A 22220-nucleotide genomic window follows, 5' to 3' on the forward strand; every position below is an offset into this window, starting at 1 on the left:
TGGTGGGTTAGGGTTAGGTGGTCCTCCTCGGGTCCTTGTACTCTGGGGCCTCTGGATATCTGGGGCCTGGATCTCCTCCATACCTGCTTCATACCCTGGTGGACGGGGCTGTGGCTCCCCACACTCCCTAGCAGATCGTTACATGGAGAAACCTTTGGAATACAAGCGTGCTGATCCACACAGGTATGCACACAGGTGTACACACGGGTGTTCACAGACGCGGACTACACCTTTCTTGGCTGCTGCCTCAAAGCACATTGTGCGCTGTCTATCTTGCGTGCTGCACAATATCGTTTATTATTTAGTATCTACTGATATCTACTGCTAGCTAGTTTATTGTGATGGTGCCGTTTTTTTTTATTATGTTGCTCTTTGTTGTTTGCTTTCTCTTCTGTTTTTTTTCTCCATACAGGTGACCCAGGTGTTTTTTTTTTTCTTTCTTCCCCCCCTTCTCACCGTCTCTTCTCCCCTTTGGTTTTCTTTCTCTCCCTCTCTTTCTTTCATTCTTTCTCCCTGTCCTATCCCCCAGTCATGTCTGTCCCGTTTGTAGCAACTGAAAATAAAATAAATTCACAATTGTAATAAAGGTCAATCAAATGGACCAATATGGCAAGGCCATGATGATCCACTTAGTAAAATAAATCCGCTTGGCATCTTTCTTGTCCTTAAGACAACAATTCTGATGGCTAAAGATCCAAACGGGACACAAAAAAAAGTCAGCTGATGTGCCGGTTTGCCAGACTGTGATGTTTTCTGAGGATTTGCCAGTAGATGGTGGCCTCTGCACATTATTTTCCACACTGTACATGCTGCTCCCAGTGAGACACCTCACCTCTTGTAAAATCTCTAATCCGTATTTACAAACACAATGACGTGTATCCTGTGTCTGACTTTGTAAAGCAGGAGGAGAACTCAGAGGTAGGTATTTACTCCACTCTACCGAGTGAACCATTTATTCTAGCTGCTAGAATCCTGCACCAACAATAGTCCAAGTCTGTGCAGACTGTAGAGCACAAGCTTATGCTACACTTTCACTTCTTAAACAGGAATTAAAGGTGGTACACACAGGAAGAGCTCGGTGTTGTGAAATGCCAGTAAATCTGTTTAGTTCCTCTTAACACAGAAGTCTCATTTCTGTTTTTGTAAAAATATATATTTTGTGCTACTGATCCAGAAAATGGATGAGTTAATCATAATGATACAGGCAGACATGATGGGTATTGATCTTCAGCAAGAAAGCAGTTAAGCATGTTTTTAAAATGTGAATCTGTAGTGGAGCAGTAGAGCTTTTTATCAGAGTTTATGATAAAAATAATGTAAGGAGAAAGCATTCAGTCTGTGTCTAAGTTTAAAATATTTATTATCTGCAACTTAAACTGCAGTCATAACACCGAAAAGAAGCTGCTCTGTGGGGGTGAAAATGAATGCTATTAATTTTGAAATTTTAATTTTGAAAACTTTAAAGTAAGGAAATTTCTATTTGGCTGATTTATTTCTTTGATGTAATAATGTTTCTTGGCAATAAATATTACATGTTGGAAATCCTGTTTATTTCCCCCCTTAACCAATTCCATGTTCGTAAGGAAAGTACATTTGTGGCTTGAGCAGCAGAGTTGAGTATGTGGGTTAAACCATGAAAAACTTGACAAATGTTTTCTGCCAATGCCAAACTGGTTATTCTGCTATTGACTCTTGTTTTGACCCCCTGGTACCTGAGGTGCTGACAGCCAAGTGCCTGATTAGCAGCACCCATGAGCATGGACCTGCTACGGTGGTCAATTGGTGTCTTCACCTAGCAGCCCACATTTGACTGATCTGGATAGGGTCAATGCCATAGGGCAACTTCACCACCCTGTCAAGATTTGGAAACTGTAGGCTGTCCTGCAGATTTTCAGTCAAAGTTTGTAGGATGATATGGCTGGCAGCTCTCTACCCAGACAGTCTGGAATAGACTGAAGACAGCTAATCTCTGGTCTCATAGGTCTCATTCCAGTAGACCTGCCACGACTGCCCTTCACAGCCAGGCCTGTTTTCCACGTTATGACTGGAGGCAATCTCTTTGTAGAGCAATATCGAGATGGAATTCTGCAACCAGAGGAAATTCCATATCGCCACAGTCTAGGAACAAGCTCTGTCCTCCAAGATGACAACGCTCACCCCCACAGGGTGGGGTTTATCAGAGACTACCTCTGGAATTTGGGAGTCCATGTAATGGCTTACCTGCAGTTCTGACCTGAACCCCACTGAACACTTGTGGGATTTGCTTGGATGTGCTGTTCTTGCCAGACTGACCAATGAAACCACGCTGGCTGAGTTGAGACAAATACTGGCACAGTCAGCAATCACTTGCAAGTTTCTCATTTTATTGAATAATGAGCAAAAGAAAAGACACACATGGACTGCTGTTTCTGAAAAGACATAAAGTGTGATTTAAGTAACTCAAAATAATACATGAACTCAGCAGTATAAGGTGCAGTCCTTTTATAACGGGTGACAGGTGAATGCAATTAAGGGCAAGCACCACACCCAATCAAAGGTGAGGAAAAGAAACAAGGTGCATCTGGTGAAGTGAGTGTGCTGAAAGGTGAGCCTTTACAACAGGGGTGTCGAACTCCAGGCCTCGAGGGCCCGTGTCCTGCAGGTTTTAGATCTCACCCTGGGTCAACACACCTGAATCAAATGATTAGTTCATTACCAGACCTCTGTAGAACTTCAAGATATATTAAGGAGGTAATTTAACCATTTAAATCAAGGACACATCTAAAACCTGCAGGGCACCGGCCCTCGAGGCCTGGAGTTCGACGCCTGTGCTTTACAACAAGGCTGTTGTGGCTGTGTATGGCTTTCCACATGCTACATGCTTTCATTAAATTAATACATTGTGAAATTATGATATATCTTGTTTCTTCAGACTTCAGTCATGTCAATAAATGACACCAAACAAGAGTTAATTACAGCATAACCTGTTTGGCATTGGCAGAAAAGATCTGGGAAGCTTTTCATGGGTGCAGCCCACATACTCAACTCAACCTACTTGATGGGAAATAAACAAGCTTTCCAAAAGTATAAGATTTTTTGCCAAGAAGCATTGTTACAACAAAGAACAAGTTTCCTTACCTTTTGTGCTAAGTTTAGTTATAGGTGTTACTTCCTCATAAAAAAGAGCACCAGCTTGTTTTCTGGTCTTTCTCTCTCTTCAAACAAAACTGTATAATGATCGATCAATATGCACAAAACTCCACTCAGGGGAAGGTTGTAGCATTGTGTTAACACACACCTGAATGCTCCAGACCAGAAAACTGCCAAATGTTTTGCATTTATAAAGGTGGTTACACCTACTGATGATCAGTTAATCATGTGAATGTGATTAGCACCCCTCAATGTTACTTGGCCTCTTAATTCCTATGGAAGCAGTAAGGGTGTGTTTAACTTTTTATAAACAAGACTTAAAAAATAGAGAAAATGGTTTCCTCTTGTACGTTACTGAAACTGAAACTATAAAACTACTGACTATAGCAGTAGTTTTATATGTCCAGCTAATTTTATGTATAGTGCCACATTTTCAGGAGGAATTGAACAACGGAGGTCTGTTCTCTCGCTATTTCACGACAAACTAAGAGAAACTGGAACATCAGGAGTTGATTCCAAGTGTTAAACATGCATTTGGAACTCTAACATTGACGTCCTAAAAGATGTTGATGCAAGTGAAAGACGCCATGATTAGGTTGAAAAGCAGAAAAAAACTATTAGATAATTTGTCAGGAGTGGCCAAATCAACAGTCTGGTACATACTTAAAAAGAATGAATGCAATTGCAAGCTCAGCAACCACAAAAGCCCCAAGACCACTGTGCATGCTGACAGAGTTATTTCCATGGTTAAGAAAAACAAATCTAATGAAGTCAAGAACTCTCCAGTTTTATCATCATCAAAGTTTAAAATCAAGAGACATCTTCGTGCAGAGGGTTTAGAACAAGGAACAAACCACTGGTCACACACAAGAACAGGAAGGCTAAATCACACTTCACCACAAAGCATCTAAAAGAACCTCAAGAGTTCTAGGAAAAAAACATTTGGTCAGATGTAACCAAGATTAACTTGTAGCAGAAGGACAGGAAGAAATCAGTATGAAGAAGGAGAGAAACAGCACCCCAAGCCAAACAACATTATTGAACACAGAGGAGGCAGTGTCATAGTGTGGGCATGTAAGGCTACCAGAAGTACTGTGTCACTAGTGTTTATTGAGGATAGATTGTTGATGGAAGCAGCAAGTGGAATTCTGAAGTGCACAGGGCTTTGCTCAGATCATCAGAGAGTGCTTCACAGTGCAAATCGATAATGATTCAAAGCATACTGCAAAAGCAACCCTAGAAGTCTGTAGGTCTTAGATTTCAGGCAGGCTGCAAAGGTTTTCATCTGAAGATGAAAAACATATACTAGTTTAGAATATACTAGGCTAGAAATACTTCTGAGCTTTTGTAAAATAAAGGACTATGCATAAAAATGATTATACTTCTTAAAGAGTTGATACAATACTTTTGCTTTCTGTGGACGTTTGATTTCTGAAACTAATTGTGGTGGACGAAAAGAACTAGGACACAGGAAACAAAACGAATCGTGTACCTTTGCCTGTTAACGTTGACCTCCTTGTTACCAATAAAAAGACGAGGCGTGTTTTTAAACCTGTAACGCCCGAAACATGAAATAACTGCCAGAAAATACGAATTTGTTAAAACCGGAGTGTTTATTATTTATTACATTTGAAAATTTACATTCATTATGTAGAGGTCTCAAAAACTGTGTTACAATTTACATGTAAAAAAAATAATACATGAGTCTTACAAAACTCATTTAGAAATAGAATAAATTAAAAAGAAAAAAATTCCCCGCTCACGTGGAAGGCTGTGTGTAGAGGGTCTGTATTGTTGGTTCAGTTATGCCACTTATTATATCGTTGCCTTGAAGATCTGAGACGAATAACCTGGATTTTCAAAGAAACACACACAAAAAATATATATATGTACGTACAAGATACATTGAGGAAATTATGCTGGAAACGACTGTCAGCTTTGATTGTAGGAAGAAATACCATCAGAGTTAAACAGGAAATGCAGTGCAGAGAAAGAGGGTGTTTGCCTACATTTTCTCAACAACATGAACCACATCAACCAAACTGTTGCATGGGTGCACATTATTAACTGGAGGAAGGCAGTGACATTTTTGACTAACAGGAAATGGGGTTTTCACACTAACTGGGTTATTTACATAGTATTTAGAATATTAGAGGTAACGTCAACAGTGACGTTAAGCCATTACTCTAATTATCTCTGTAATGTCTGTCCTCTACTAAAAGATATGCTCCTGGACTTCTTCATTAGTTAGTTTGATTTTTGTACTAAATGAAATTAGGCATTATTAGTTTCTTCTTCACTCACCTCTTTTCACTCTCATGTTTATACACCACTCCACATTTAATCATTAGTCATTATCAAACTTCCCTGGCTTTGTGAGCCTGGTTTTGTGGTTTTGTGGTTTCTTCCTGTTAAAGGGGAATTTTTCCTTCTGATTCTCATGAAGTACTTGCTCTTTACCTTGCAATAAAGTTGCAAGGTAAAGACCATTTTTATTTGGCCCGGCTGCAGCTCACAAGCTGCCAGCCGCACATGCAACACACCACAATACCCAACAACCCCTTCTTCCCTGTGTTTTTAACACGGCGGGCGTGATCATACCATACACAGTCGTTTCTTCTGTTGCGGTGTTTACATTGTTGTGTTCACGTAATCACAAACATAAATATATTCTTGAAAATGTCTGTTTAGGCTCTCTTGACTTGTATACAAATTCTTTATTTTTACTTCTACAAAGTCTGGGAAATATACTCTAAATCTGTATACTACCATGCTTTTAAATCAAACAGTCAAGATTGAAGTGGCGCCTTCTATGTTAAATTCAAGGGGTTTAACAAAAGCATTGTATTAACTGATTAGGGATTAATTATTTTTATAGATAATCTCCCATTTTCAGAGGCTCAAAATTAATTGCACAACTGGCACAAGTTTCATGTACAGGTGAGCTCTGTTCCCCTGATATTTCATTGCAAAATGAAGCAGACCTATCATCTAAAGCAGATTTAAAGTGTTGAATTTATGTTTATAGAGTTTTTCACTGTAATTTAAAATCTGAGTTCCAAAGAGATGTCAGAGCAGGGAGGCCATCATTAGGCCTCTGAATAAATTAAAATAAAAAAGACAGCAAAAAAAGTAAGAAAAGGACAAAACGGAAAAATCTGGTACATTCTTAAGAAGAATGACAATGAAGACAACTAAAGTAAAAAATCGCAGAATCGTTTTCTAGGTAAGATGAGCAACTTCACATGAACTAAGTGAATAACACTCTTGAGAATGTAGGCGTATTATTGTTAAAGTCTACAGCTGCCAGTGGAGCCAGGGTGTTTATTGATGATGTAACTGGTAAGTGTACGTAGCTACACTCTCCCCTCAGAATCAGCCAAATGCTGCAAAACTGATTCACTGTGGTCCACAGTGCAAATGGATTAAAACCCAACATATACAAAAAAATACCCCCAAGAGTTTTTTAATTTGAAATTGGATATTACTCAAGAGCCGAGTCAGTCACCTGATTAAATACACCTGTCATTTAATACAAAACCAAACCCCAAAAGACTCGCAGAGAGCAGCAACTGAAGGCGGCTTGAGTAAAGGCCACGCAGAGCATTTAATGCAGATGATGGCGAGTGGAAAGACAAGGATTTAGTGATGTGGCTTCTATACTTCTGTCAGTCGTTGACTACAAAAAATTGTTCATCCAATAATTAGAGGAATTCCTTATATTTGACATTGTTATTTTGCATCATGATTTGTGAGCCTCTGGAAATGGGGTATTAGGAAACAGCTAAACCCTTTGAATTGAACCTGAAAGCCTTCACTTTAACCACATCTTGAACTTTTCTAGGGCTGGTAAATAAAAGTAAGGACACTTAAAAACATATCTGAGTTTCAAAGTTAAAAAGTTGAATTTCTTCTTTACTTGTCTCTGTGTTTTTTCCACACAGTTCTAGTTTCAGCCTTATCTGTTTTTACCTACATATGTTTCCACCAGATGTGTTTCTAGGTCCCTAAAACCACAACGTTTTCAGACAGAATGCGTGAATGTTTCTTGATAAAAACTGATAAGACATAGATGTTTTAATTGTTTTGCTCCCTCAGCTCAGGCTACACATCCTACTTTAAATATCAGTTTACATGGAAGAAATTTTAGCTTCACCGCTGATTCTGTTTTGAAACCAGAAAAGACCGTGATGTTTGATTTTTGCAAGTGCGTTGAAAATCAAGTCTTATCCCTTTTCTATCTGTTTTGATTAAACTTAGCTAACTTAACCAATAGTTCCTTTCTAAACTGTCTATGATGATTTTTTGAAAGGCAACAATTTATGGTAGCAATCATGAGCCTGTAAATTACAGTTGGAGTCCTGTGTAATTCTCTGTTTGCTTTCGTTTCAATTTGTTTACTTTACATTTGGAAACTGTCTTCTCAATAAAAAAGACAGTACTAGTCATTCTGGTAGGCACTGCAAGACCAAAATGTGGTCAATTTTAGGGGCAAGGGGTCAAGTTGCTGACTGTGACCTAGGAAATGGGGGGAAATTAATAACTTTATTTTTATTATTTATGAAGGAGCAGGGATGTATGCACCAACAAAACACTGTTTGTTTGTTTTTTAAACTACCAACAACGGTTGTTCTTTTCCCCAAAAATCAAAAGCCACATTACTGGAAACACTGAGGAAAATTCCCCAAATGAACAATGTGAAACGGTTTAATGTGTCATTAAGAGGTCATGAACAAATGTTTTTGGTTCAGCTGTTACTTAGAAGACTTAGCAACTGTCAAATTATTAAGTGGCTGTGACTTTAGAAGTCATCTTTGAATCTATTTACCCCATGGTGTCTGTGATCAGGCGCTAGTGAAATAGGCTTAGAACTATTTAAGTGTCTGAAGTGCTGCATGTACCAAAATATCCCCTAAATGTTTTGATTAATTTCTCCTCTGTGTGCAGAAAAATAAAAGACTATATTTACCCAGATGACGATTAGAGACAGAACTATTTTGGCCAGGGCCACTGCTGCATAGCCAGCTATGCTCCACGTGACCGGCAGGTCCACGAGTTGTGTTGGGCATGGCGGACTGGTCGGAGTTGTCATTGTTGTGTTCAAATAATTCAGTGTTGTCAGTGGAGCTGTGGGCACGCACTCTGTATTTAGACGACATAAAATAAAAAATCACTATAGCACAAAGTGAGGTTATTTACATATCAGTTTGAATTGATTTCAAATTACTTCCTGAAAAACTGTGATATCAGTTATGCAGAATTTCTGCATTTGGGTTACAAATGTGGTTTAATTAAACATTTTCCCATTAGAAATTTGTTTGCTTGAATTAATAAAAGAGCCTGGATGGAAAATATGCTCTTTAAATGTCACAGTGGAAATGGAAAAAATGTGATTTCTGGAAATGCTTTTCGTGCTTTTTGATGTGGCATCATGACAGTTTGCAGAGGTAAGGCGGGGGTTAAATTATGTAAGACTGTTAGATAGATTTAACTTCCTGATACTTGTGTGAGAATTATATGATGCACTGGCTTTGATGCCACTTACACTTACAGGTCTGCTCAGTGGTGTTTTATACTTTGTTAAGCAATGATGGCTTTATTGTGTTATAAAATCATTGTCCCATATGAGGACATATTTGTATATATATTTTACAGTATATTTAGGTTTATCATATACAGTTTCATTAACACCTCACTGTACATTTATCAATAAATAAATTTAAATTAGCAAACATTTGTTCAATATTCACATTTCCTGATAAACCTTTAACATTCTGTATATCCTACAGAGCTTTAATTGCCCTGTACGAAGACGATGCTTTGCCATAATAAACTCGTTAATCATAAAGTCTGACTCTGTCTCTCAGGATCAACAAATATGTCAATACATTGTCTAGGCTCATATGTAGCTCAGTTCCAGTGCGCTACCTGAGGTAGCGAAAACTCATATTTCTGCCAGCGATATTTAATTGAAAGCTTACCATTAACGATCAGGCTGACTTTGTGATTCCGGTTTTGACCCCCTACATTTGCGCTGATGGTACACTCGTAATCGCCTGAATCGGCAGGTGAAACCTTACGCAGAAGTAGATTCTGCTTCTCCCCAAATGTGACCTCACGAGAAAAGTTGTAGTACACTGGATCCTCACCATTACTCCTCCTGATAATGCCATGTTTATTCCCATTGTTTACCTGTTAAATAACAAACACAAGCAGTTTTGATGTTTACAAAATTTGCATCTACAAAATACAATCTACACTTTTAAGCCTGAAGTAAATGACTAACCTTGTACCATGCCACAGAGAGGAAACTGCTGTCCTTTTCAGAAAGTGGACACTCAAGTGAGACATCTTCATTGCAGCTTCTATCGATTTTACTCTGGCTCGCATAATGCAACAGCAACAGCTGAGATAAACAAACCACGGCGTTCAGAGAGAAGAGAGCTACAGTTTGAATATTTGGAAGCACCTGCAAAAAGTTTTGATGATGCTCTAAAATTCAGATTTAACTCACCTTGATGACCAATGTCAGCCTGCACATCTTTTACAAGTCAGTCAACACTTAAGTTCACTGTAACAAGTGTTTCTCATTTTCCTTGAAAGTGAGTCATAGTTTACCAGTTTCCTGTAAAAGGGGCTTTTTAAGCCGAGCATGTTGATGGGAGTGGAAAAGCATGCCCCCATGTGGTGCAGTGTGTGTGTGTACCACAGTCTTTGCTGCCTTCCTGATTTCTTATTTTTTGCACATTTGTCACACTAACATGTTTTAGATCATAAAACAAAATTAATATCAGACAGAGATAACCTCAGTAAATACAGTTCATTTATTGAAGAAAAGAGGCTGTCCAAAAATTTTGCCCTTTATGAAAAAGCACACATGGTTTTTTCCACTCTCGTTAAATCGTAGATTAACTGTTTTTTAGAAAAGCTGAGTTCAGTTTCAGTAGCCATGTCCAGGTATGATTAATGAGAGAACTTCTGACTCAAGGAAAAGGAAAAAGCTGCACATCACGCCACCATCTGAAGAAACTCAAGAACATATATGAAACAAAGTCATTGATGTCTATCAGTCTCAATGCCACTTATAAGGCTTTGAGACTTCAGTGAACCATGCAGAGAGCCATGACTAATAGATGGAGAAAACTTTGATAAGTGGTAAGCCTTCCTATGAGTGGCCAGAACTAAAGAACTGATTGAAGCCTGAATTCTGCTCTCTACCAGGAAAAACATGTCCAGCTGACTGTTTGCACCCTGAAACTCACGCACACCTGGATCATGCAGTAGGACAATGATCCAACACACACCAGCACAAAAATAATAATAAATGAATAAATAAAACGAAGGTTCTGAAGTGGCCCAAGTCTGGACTTAAAACCTATTAAGTTGTTTTGGCATAACCTTAAACAGGCCGTTCATGCTCAAAAACCTCCCAGGTGGATAATTTAAAGCAATTCTTTAAAGTGTGGGTCAAAATGTCTCCACAGTGATGTGAAAGACTCATTGCCAATTATCACAAAAGCTTGATTGGAGTTCTCTGCTGCCAAGAGTGGCACAACCAGCTAGGGGGCAATTACTTTTTCAGATAGGGCCAGGCCAGTTCAAAACCTGCATTTTGTACTTAATTGTTTTATCTCTGTGTAACATTAAAATGTGTTTGACTGATTTTATGGTCACTGAAAGCGACTGCATTTATGAAGGCAGAGTCCAAAGCATGTCCTGCAAGGTGAATGGAGCCAAGCACATTCACACTCGGTATCGCTGTCTGTTAAAGTCCAGACAATGATAATGCTGCCTCACTTAATAGTCAAAGATAAAAAGTCCTGAAAGTCTAAGATAAAAAGTGCAGCAGACACAAGTGGATGATATGTTAAAATACCATACAAAGGGTTAAGTCATCCAATTTTGGTTTTCACCATCTGAATGGAGTTTAAAGAGATCATCTGAGATAAAAATGAATTTTTAAAAATAGCAGCAGCACCACCTCCTCGGCCAGAAATCTGAACAGTACCGAAAAAAGAGCAGCGTCGGGGACAAGGTTGTAAAAATTGTGAGACTTTGTTCTCACGCTGTCCTGCGTCAGAGATAAATATAAAGTCCAGCTTCTCATGTCAGATCAAGTCATTTTAGAATAAAATACATTTTTGATGATGCAATTTTTAAGAAAATACCAGGTGTATAATTTGAGGCAATGTGGGGCATTTTTATGTCAAGTTTAGCAGATTTATTGATCTCCCCCTACCACCACTTCCCCTGCCAGTGGCGGACTCCCTCAGACATCGGTGCGTTGGTGGTTCTTTGTGTCCGGGGATGGGCGTCCAGGTACACACCGGCTCACTCCTTGGCGGCCGCATATCGGGGCCTGGAGCCTGGGGCTCGCTCGGGCCACTTCGGAGGTGGGGTGCCCCCGGCCGAGAGGCCGGGGGCCGAGAGCTGAGGAGAGCCCTCATCTGGGACTCTCCTCAGCTCTCTCTGGGACAGTGGCGCGGCTGCCCCTCTGTTAGTCTTCCTTGGTCTCTTGTGTTCTGGGGGCCTCTGGATGTCTGGAGTTTTGATCTCTTCCATACCTGCTTCATGCCCTGGAGGACGGGGTTGTGCCCCCCCCCCCCCCCCCCCCCCCCCACACACACACACACCCTCTAGCAGATCATTACATGAAGGAACCTTTTAAAAAAAACAAGCGCGTCCATGCTCACAGGTGTACACACGGGTGATCACACCCACAAACTACACCCTTTTTGGCTCCTACCTCAAAGCACACTGTGTTCTGTTGATCTTATGTGCTGCACAATAATGTTTAATATTTAGTATTTACTGTCATATTCCCATATATCATTGTGATGTTGTTTATTCTATTACTCTTGTTCTCGTCTGCTTGTTTTCTTTTTTCTTTCTCAGCATGTGATCCAGGTGATTGATATATGCATTTTTTTCTTTTCTTTTTTTTCTGCTCATTCTGTTGGTTTTTGGTTTTTGCCCTTCTCCCCCGTCCCTCTTCTCAGCTGTTTCTCTTTCCCTCTTTCTTTCTCCCCTTCTTTCCCCCAGTCAAGTCTGTCCCGTATTCAACAAGTGAAAATAAAATAAACAATAAAAGGTGAATCAAATGGACCATTATGGCAAGGCTGGGATGGTCAAGTTGGTAAAGTAAATCCGTTGGGCATCTTTCTTTGCCTTTAGACAATAATTCTGATGGCAAAAGAGCCAAACGGGACAGGCAAAAAAACAAAACAAAACAAAACAAAAAGATTTATTGATCTCTATTTATCTAGTAGACGTAAAACGACAGGAGTTGCTCCAAAGTGTTTTCTAGTTAAGCCAGATGTGTTCATCCATGTCTCAGAAAACTGACATGAAAAATATTAGGTCCAGGTCGGAAAAATTAGGACAATGCAGGAGTGCATAAAAACAAGCACTCTATATGAAGGTACCAGATGGCAATAATTCTGGCTGGAAAAAGATGTTCAGTCATAAAGCAGTGGTAAAATGTCTGATTTGACTACTGTTAACACTTTCCTGTTGAGTTTATGAGTTGTCAAACACAAGTAATTAGCCAAAGACTTTATTCATTTTGTTTTGTTTCATTTTAGTAAGAAATCTAGCTGCTGCAAGCCAGGTGTCTCCCCTGCTGGTTGTTTAAAAAAAGAGAGATTTAGGGTACTCCTGCTCGGCTTCATGTTTCAGACGCAGAAGCCATGATAATCTTTTATACTTTCCATGATTCACACTTTGCTGCAGCTAACTACCATGTAAGACCCTTTCTTGTTTCCTTTCACTGTTTGTCTTTAAACACTTTGAAACGCGGACACAAGGATTTGTGGTTGACCAGCTTTCCCACCTGAAAACACAGCAAACAATAATACAATAAGACAAAGGAAACCAATTTATGAGCATTATATGTGTAATTACAACATTCACAGTACAAAACATAAAAAGGTTTGGTGCATAACTTGTTGGACAAAGGGACAGTTTTTGTCAATTTGCCTTTAGACACCACTAAAGGTGATCTTAAATCAGCTTTGATTCATAAAGTTTTTATTTTAAAAAATGTATTAAAGCATTAAAGTATTAGAATTAAGGTAAGTAAAAAAGGCTGTCACATGAAAAAAATGAGATAAACCTGTCAGAGAGACAGAGAGCAAGAACTAGGACTACTAGGAGTAGCCAAAATAAATGAATGGGCCGGTCAGCTCAGCAACCCCAAAAAACCTGAAAGACCACAGAATCAAGAGACGCCTTCATGAATGGAATTACTGAGTATTTACGATGAGGTCCAAACCAGTTGTTAAACTCAAGAACTGGAAGGCCAAATTACAGAAGAGTCTGCACAGTTCAGAAATAAAACGAAACAACAACAAAAACTTTGGACAAATGAAAAAAAAGAGAATCTTTATCAGAATGATGGAGATAAAAAAGTACAGTATGAAGAAGAAGAAAAAAAGCTCATGATCTGAAACATGCCACATATAGGCAATGTTATGGCATAGGCATATAAGGCTGCCAGTAGAACCAGGTCACTAGTGTTTTACTGGTGATGCAACTGCTGATAGGAGTAGCAGAATGAATTCACAGGGCTGTACTGCTCAGATCCAGCCAAATGCTACAAAACTGACCAGACAGCTCTGCACAATGCAAATGGGGAAAGACCTAAAGTATACTCCAAAAACAACCCAGGAATCAAGGTAACATATCTCAACCCAACTGAGCATGCTTTTTAGTTATTAAATACAGATTAAATCCACAAAGAACTACAAACAAGCAGCAGCTGAAGGTTACTGCAGTAAAAGCTGAGCAGAGCATCTCAACGAACAGAGCATTTTATCATGTCAGTGGTTCTAGACTTCAGACTTCTGACTGCAGCGTTCAAAACAATGCTCATATGTAAAATGTTGTCTGTCCAGTTAACCTTGAGCCTCTGAAAATGGGGGAACTATATATAAAAATGGGTGTGATACTTAAACAGGTAATGCAAGATTTTTTATATAAAATGTTTTAATGTTGAAAATCTGCACTTCAATCACATATTGGTTGTTCGCTTTAAAATCCACTGTGGTGGTGCACAGAGGCAAAATTACAAAAATTGTCTTTGTCTAACAATTGTGGCCGTAACTGTAAAAGATGTGTGCAGGACCTAATGTCTTGTTGGTCAGTACAGCTGCACCTTGAGAAAAATGTATCACTGACCAGAGGGAAGAATGCAAAACATGTTAGATATGAAACAGATCTTAAGTCTGTCAGTAAGATCTTTCTCCCACAGACAGATTGTCTCACATTAATCACACACACACACACACACACTCTTATGAGTCTGGCTCATCCTGTTGTTTTTAACACAGGGAACTCCCCATTGTCTTCCTTGAAGCATATTATTTGTACGCGTCGCTCTTGTTGACAAAGGAGGTCGATATATGGTTATTAATAGCAGGCTCGCTTTATGGAAAAGGGAAGCGTGAGGTCTTTGGATTCCACCATCTGCATTAAACAATACCTCATTCAGCAGCAGCTGGCAAAGGGACATAGACATTTACTGATGTTAAGGCAGAACATTGGTGGAAATGAGGATTTTCTCTTTTTTTTCTTTCTTTTTTTTTGGCCACTTCCTATTGGACACCATTAAGTGCAGCTGCGAGCGGTTTCAGATCTGTGACAGGGAATAATCCCAGCATGAGAAATAAATAGCTTATACAAAAACATGCTACTCCACATTTCTTAAATATCTCTGCGCTGCAGATGTGCTGATATTCCTGTGCTGGATTAAGAAAAGCGTCATAACCAAGCTCAAGGGAGTCTTAAAGTTCATGCAAACTATGTGTTATAAGGAAATAGTGCAGTCATAAAAGTCAGTGACAAAAACTTGTAAGATTCATCGAAGTTGTGATTCTCTGAAGGTTTAATTGCTGGTGTAAATGTGAGTGAGTGAATGTATGGTGTGTGTGTGTGTGTCTGATTCTGCCTCTTAGTCCTGTTGTTAAAGGGTGTTGCACGCCACAGTAAATCCCAGAGGTTGTTAGCACGCCCAGCTGCTTGTGCAGGTCTCCATGTTTCTGTCAGCGAGGTTGTTCACTGCAAACTCTTTCGCCTCTGATTGAGGAAATCCTCTGACTGTTTGCTCTGTTTGCTGAAATGAAACATCCCAATGGTTCCGCCATCTCTCCCACAGGCCCTGTACACAGAGACTTTCCCATGAAGACCATGCATGTTTACTAGGGTTTGACAGATATATAGCTCTTTGATGGGCCATAACAGTACCGGTGATCCTGTGCTAGCAGGGGGTCACGTTATAGACTGATCTAATACCCTGTTTTAATTTATTCCACGATAACATTGTTCCTGAAACAGTAATTAAGAAAGAGAAAGACACTTAAAACCAATCATATTATTCTTAGTTCAATTCATTTTATTGTCCAACAGGAGGGAAAACACTGAAACATAAACACAATAAAACACAGCAGGACAACCGAATACATATTACAAAACAAGGTTTATATGTAAAAACAACAAAAATTATTAAATACATTGTATTTTGAAAACTTGCACCTAAAAAACAGCCATTAATTTATGCAGTTATGAGGTTATTTAGTGATTTTAAATGGTCTGCCTCACTGTTTTAGCCATGTGACAGGCTGGCAAATTGTCCAGGGTGTACTCTGCCTCTTGCCTTATGGTTGTCTCTAGCATGAAAATGTGCAACAAATATTTCACAATTCTAGGTCCTAAAATCAAGAAAATAATCATTATATTAATTCTACATGAATTGTGTTTTAAACACAGTTTTTAGAACCAAATGTGACTGCTTCATTGTCTTTTATGACTGTAATTTTGACCACAATTTATGAAATTAGCCCTATGTTGTACTCAGTAGGACTTGAAACTAGCAAATGAGACCATAAACTCATCAGAAAGGTATTCACTGAGGTCAAAGATGAAGAGAGCTAAAGGTCCATTTTCCTGTAGATGTCTGTACAGTTACATTATTTCCAGTTATTGCCCCCCCCCCCCCCCCCCCCGCTTGACATTAGTAAGAATGAAGTTCCTACAGCCATTCTAGTGTAGCTCAGGTTGTCTGCTCCAAAGTGATTAACAGAGGTAAAATTTGAAACTAAAAACTCTGCAGTTTGTCATGTTTTCAGCTACCTTTTGCAGCCTCTAAATAGGAAAAAAAAATCATTCTGTACAATTCTTTCATTTAGTCAAGTTGCCTTTATTTATATAAAGTTTCATAGGTGCAACATGACAGAAGTTGATCCTCTGTCCTTTCCATGTGAAGAAAATCATCAGGGATCATATGACAAAAAGAACAAATTAAAATCAGTGATAAAATTAAACATATGTCATGATAACCACAAATTTAACAGCAAGTATGGGATAATAAAAACAGGATAAACTAGGAAAACATACCAACAAGAAAAAATCACAAGGAAAAAGCAATAAAACCAAACTTAAAAGGGAAGATAGTGAAATAGTGGGACAGAATTTATTGCGGGAAACTGAGAAAATGTATCTACATGAACACAAACACTTCCTCTAAACATCCAATAATGAACGCTTCCACATGGTGGGGAAGATTTTTTTTCCCCTCCCATTTGATCTGGATAATGTCTTGTTTTGTTTTGGTCAGTTCATTTGAAACTGACTGAAATAAATCCTGTCTTTGTGAGGCACAACACGCTGCAGAGATGCATCATGCTGCCTGTTCAATTGTTTATTTAAGGAAGAAAAAACCCCTCAAGTCTGTGCTGCTGGATTCTCACCTCAAGCCCTGGGCTTTGGCAGCCTGCTGACTCCTAAAGCTTGATTGTCCGAGCCTGAAACAGAACAGAGCAGCGTTAAGACGGTGTGCATTGTTCCCTAATTTCTTCTCTGGGATTTCCTTTTACCAGCTCTCCCCGCCCACCCTTCACTCTCCATCATCCTCCCTCTCCTTCTGAAGGCCTTGCCAAGTTGTCTGGCACATGAAAACAATTGTTCTTGCATGTTTGAGGAGACACAACTGTCTCCTTGCATTGGCGAGCTTCTCCCCCGCCGAAGCTCAGCTGACGGTCAAACAGACAGACTTCCTCTACCTCCTCTTCCTCCTTTTTGGGAAAGCGTTCATGTTCAGTAAAATCAGAAGAAAGGCATCTCAGCCTGGAACCACTAAGTGACTCACAACTATCAATATCTTTGACATGCAGGTGGAGCCAGGGGCCATCTCTCCAGCCAGCGAGTGTTTGAAACATGCTGAAGCAGACTCTGAGAGCAAAAGCCATTAAAATATTACCATGTGCAGGTTTATGTCTAACAACAGCTCTCTGGCAAGACTACAAAATGATGAAGCTAAGCACCCATGTGGGAATCAGTCCTGGGCTCCCAGATGATGCTGAAAAATGCTTTACATCCTTCCTGTTTCTGGATCATCTATTTTAACTTTTTTCTATTTTATGTTAGTGAGGCAAGGACAGGAACACTTTGAGCTGCCGGAACCGTGATTTGTGTCTCATTTGCAAAGGTGTTTTCATAGACCGAGCTCAGTTGTACTCATTAAATTGTGCTTCCAAAATGTGCCACTTCCTCTTCTTAAGTAACTGTCAATCACCAAGAAGAACAACGAGATCTAAAATGACACCAGTTTTTCTCTACTTTTATTCATGAATAACTCTGTACCATAAATCTGTAGTGTACAATAAAGCGCTGAGCTTCTCAATGAGAATTACAAAGAAACACATTGTACACACACAGTGCAGTTGGAGCTTTGCATTTTATTGCACAATTAAACATTATTGTAGCATCTCATACCCAAGTCATGCAACACTTATTTGGGGAAGTCCAAAACGCTTTTGCTTGAAAGTTTGGAAAAATAAGCAATGAGCAATATGTGAAAAATCCAGTATCCAGTTGGCTATACATACAAAAAAAAAGAGAAGAAAAATATAAAACCTTCCTTTGATGAAGATACATGATACAGCAGAAATAATTTACCTAATTTAGTAGAAAATGCTCTGTTTCTAGTAGTTTTAGGTAAGACAGCAGAGCTCCATCTATTATCGTCATGTCACAGAACATAAAACTGGCAGGAGGAGGTGGAACTGCCGTCTGGCTTCATTTAAGCTCCGCTAAAATTCTCTGCTGGGACTGGGATGTCCGAGGAGGAGGAAAAACTTACCAAAGTGAAGCGGTAAACCTTTGCAGTGATCTCCAGGTGGATCCTCTGGACGCTCGCCTGTCAGACATGTTAAACAGATCCAGACTGATTTTTACTGACTTTACTTGGGTTCTTTGTTCCCGCCCTTTCCTTCTGATCATCTCCGTCATGTTTTTTTTAATCTTTCATCTTAGTAAAAACTAAAAAATTGTTGATTTGATTGAACACTCAGTATTTTGTTCGCTCACTCTGAAAAGCATCACTAGAGATCCGTACATCTGGGTCCCAGTGCCGGATGATGTCAAGACTGGCGATGACCCAAAGCCCCGCCGCACAGAGAGTTCCTCAGAGAGGTCGGCTGCGTGTTGTTTTCCCTTCCTCTGCCTACGTGACATCTTCCTGCCGGGGGGAGCCTCAGGGAGCCATCTGAGGAGGCCCAGTCCCTGGGTGAGGAGGACAAATTCGACTTATCCTGACACAGCAGGTGGGGGAGGGACGGCAAAGGAAACTCAGACCCCCAGCATGCACCTTTAGCTGCCTTAAAATTAACTTTCCATACAGCCTCCTGTTTCACCAGGGAGCTTTCTTCTGTCATTCAGAGGACTGAGTTTGCAGTCTTATTCAAAGAGATGCCAGAAGGGAACTTGGGCTCAGCTGTGTGTCGCTGAGCTGCAATCTGCCTGTTACAGCTTTCATTACAGACTGGAGAAGAAGCCCACAGAGACTGGGCGGCTTTTGCTTTGCAGCATTATGAAATACAGACACATGGCAAATTAAAGGAAAAAGTTGAACCCTTGACCCCTACAGGTAGGGGATCTTTTTTGTGCTGTGGGGAGCATTTCACAGCCACTATTTGAGTCTGGTTGTATTTTGATTTATTTATTTATTTATTTATTTATTTATTTATTTAGTTAGTTAGTTAGTTAGTTAGTTAGTTAGTTAGTTAGTTAGTTAGTTATCTTTCAGGGGATCATACTGGTTTAGATAAAGTTATTGAAGGCCACGCATTGGAAAAATTAATCCAAAAGTGTTTATAGGTAATAAAAGCACTGCAAACATAAATCAAACTAAATACTTAATAAGCATTTGAACTACTCTTCATCTTGCCAGTTATCTGATGTGCATGTATGTGTCTTAGAGAAAAGCTGCACTACAAATCAAGTTACAGTTCTGAATTATCACCTTTATCCATTTAAAGCTTGTTTATCCTCATGGAAAGGTGTCCTTTGGGAGGATAATGCCCCCTCCACTGGAGTATTATGATATCTACTGGAATGCTTGAAAAGGGATAATGTGATAGATATGTGATTGATATTGGCATAGCTATGGAGATTGTGGACGAACATGTTAGACAGTGGTCTCCAACATCATCACCATCATCATAATCATCATTATCATCATCATCCTCAAAATGTCAAATGAGGGAAAATCTTTTGGAAGACTGGTCTTCCTTCCCTCCAGTAGATTTTCAGGGGCTCAGAGAACAAGTGCCAAGGGACACTGGAGCTTTTCTGACAGCATGTGGTGCCTGAACACTTTACTGGGACATTTTATGATAGCATTTACTTTATCTGCATTTGTCAGTGAAAGCTATCTGAATTTGCTATGTGCTACAGAAACCAGAGTGCACGAAAAGATGGCAAGCACAAGAGAAAGTTCTCTTTTGCAGCTGAAAATAAATAAAACAGTAATCATTTGTCATGCTGATAGCGATGTGAGAACCTGAATATCAAATACAGCGATGTTTCCTACTAATAAGAAATGACATGATAAAAAGATACATATCTTGAAAATCTGCTCTGAGATTAAATTTGCATCATTTGCAGTCACTAAGTGTCACTTAGCTTTCACTTCAATACTACACTGTGACCTCTGACCTCTCACCCCATCTCCCTGTCTTTTGGGCCCACAGCAGTGATTTATCCCTCTGACATACCAACAGCTGTGTTGGGGGCTCTGAACAGAGTGTGGGCTACTATTTGCCGTGACTAATCGATAACAGACTTCAAAAAAACACCAATCATGAGTTTTGGGAAAAACACACCACTCAGTGACACTGGAAACCCCGAACCTTTTGCCGTGGGTCTGCAAGGCTTCATAAACAACACACTGGCACCATCACTGTAAACAGTGGAAATGTTTGTATGTCTGACATCTTTCAGCAAAGACATAAAAAAACATTTATACCTCCAAATTTGCTATTAGAGTCAATGTTTTCAAATGTTTATTAGAAAAGAGCAGCAATTTTGCAAACTGCAGCTGCTTATTGTATATTGGAAGTACTCTTTTTTTTTTTTTAAAGTGGGTGGTGAAATAGAAGACCTCAACAGATTGTTGGTCTCAGATATATACACTCCATTAATCTCCTCTTTAGTGCAGGAAATCTGAACTACATTATGATATGATTCAAATCATTTTGTTTGAGTCAAATGTGTTGTTGTTGTTGTTGTTGTTTTTCTTTTAAAGACGGGAATTGTTTTTGTTTTATAAAATATATTTTATTTAAAATGTTGCCAACAAAAAAGACACCAAACAAAAAATAATCCACAACTTTTTTTTTTTTTTAAAAATGCACTGCATCTTTGAAAGGCTTATGCGTAAATTTCCAGTCAAGTATAAATATTCCTTTCTTTGGTTCCATTATTTGATCCAGCATGTGTACATGTAGATGAGCACGCTCTCCAAAACCAGCTTCGACTCTTCCCTGAGAAAGTCTTTGAGGGTTTTCAGGCTGTCAGTCATTCACTGGTCTTCAGTCAGCGCGTCATTCGCAGCGGACCAAGCCCTCGCATTTTCAAACAGTCTTTTCCATCTTTGATCTGGAAAGAAAGACATTCTTGGGTCATATATAAGCACTCCAAAAAAACAAAAACAAAAAAACAAAAAATCTGCGCCATAAAGGCTTACAAAAGCGATGTCACGTGAATAAATGTAGTTCCTATCAACAACTAAGTGTTTTGCGTAGCTCTGGTTTTCTTGCAGAATTAAAAAGACACTATTTGTGAGGAATTTAAAGTGATGGTTAAGAAATACACTGTGTTATACTGCGAACAAACATCAGCATAAAAAATACATAGGTTAAAAAATGAGCTGCACTGCTAAGTAATAGGCATGGTGCATTTCATTGCGCACGATTATTGACATAAAATTGTTGGCATTTTTAACCCAGCAGTTAAATCTAAGCCTTTTAAATCGAGCTCTGACATATAAAACATTTACCCCTTTTCTCTGGTTGCTCAAACAGAAGGTGCAGATGGTCCGCGGCTGCTTTTCCCCAAACTCTCCTTGCGCATGGACCCCGCCGAGGCACGGCTGCCCATCTGCGCCACCGTCTCCAATCAGAAGCACGTTGGCCAGATGAGAAATGTAGCTGGATGCCAGTCGAAGAGTTTCAATCTTGGAGAGCTTTCTGTCCACGGGCTCTGTGGGTATGAGAGTCCGGAGAGCCGTGAAAGCAGTGTTGACACTCTGCGTCCTGCCTCTCTCCCTGGCGTTAGCCGCGCTCCTCTGTTTCACGACCACCGCGGAGTCTCCTTCCAGTTTGCTGGAAATCCGTCTTCGTTTGTCGGTGGAGCTACAGTAACTTTGCTCCGAACTGCCATCGCTCTCGCTGCGGTTCTCATCGTCCTCGGAGGTGACAGTGAAGTCCGAGTAGATCATGTGCGTCGCCACAGGCCGCAGCATGGCAAAAGTCATCATTGAAAAAGTTACCAGTCCTTACTCCAGATCCGCTGTGCAACCAGTCGGAAAACAACCTCAGGGACCGTCCCTACCTACATCTCAAAAGTCTGTTACGTACAACCAAAAACGTACGGCTCTAATAAAGCTCACCAATTTCTCATAAGTCCGTTTTGCAGGGCCTATTCAGGGATGGACACAGACTACCTGGTCAGCTGGGCTCTTATAGCTGGATGGGAGGAGCTGACAGCAACATTTACAGTTACACTAGCCTCTCCAGTGAAACGGACTCAATAAA

The 22220-nt window shown here is 39.7% G+C and overlaps 2 protein-coding genes and 1 long non-coding RNA gene across 3 annotated transcripts; all 3 read right to left on the bottom strand.

The window, feature by feature from the left end:
• Window positions 1–4719: 4719 nt before the first annotated feature.
• LOC146684526 (uncharacterized) lies at window positions 4720–9747 on the bottom strand. The gene is made up of 5 exons (XM_085443809.1): window positions 9644–9747; window positions 9416–9535; window positions 9111–9321; window positions 8099–8271; window positions 4720–4979 (listed from the first exon to the last, which is right to left on the bottom strand). Exons 1-5 carry the CDS (start codon window positions 9668–9670, stop codon window positions 4929–4931), a joined length of 582 nt encoding a protein of 193 aa, XP_085299935.1. The 5' UTR covers window positions 9671–9747; the 3' UTR covers window positions 4720–4928.
• Window positions 9748–16178: 6431 nt separating this feature from the next.
• Window positions 16179–18638, bottom strand: LOC146684527 (uncharacterized). The gene is made up of 3 exons (XR_014917142.1): window positions 18266–18638; window positions 16875–16928; window positions 16179–16376 (listed from the first exon to the last, which is right to left on the bottom strand). It is a non-coding gene; the product is annotated as an uncharacterized LOC146684527 (long non-coding RNA).
• A 2088-nt stretch (window positions 18639–20726) lies between these two features.
• On the bottom strand, window positions 20727–22219 carry tcf15 (transcription factor 15). The gene is made up of 2 exons (XM_085443810.1): window positions 21464–22219; window positions 20727–21063 (listed from the first exon to the last, which is right to left on the bottom strand). The coding sequence occupies exons 1-2, from the start codon at window positions 21941–21943 to the stop codon at window positions 21001–21003; spliced, it is 543 nt and encodes a 180-aa protein (XP_085299936.1). The 5' UTR covers window positions 21944–22219; the 3' UTR covers window positions 20727–21000.
• Window position 22220: the final 1 nt, after the last annotated feature.

This window comes from Copadichromis virginalis, linkage group LG20, assembly GCF_057382275.1.
Source record: "Copadichromis virginalis isolate Kocher_CV1m ecotype Utaka linkage group LG20, C_Virginalis_male_GT1.1, whole genome shotgun sequence".
In the NCBI taxonomy this organism is placed as follows: Eukaryota; Metazoa; Chordata; class Actinopteri; order Cichliformes; family Cichlidae; genus Copadichromis; species Copadichromis virginalis.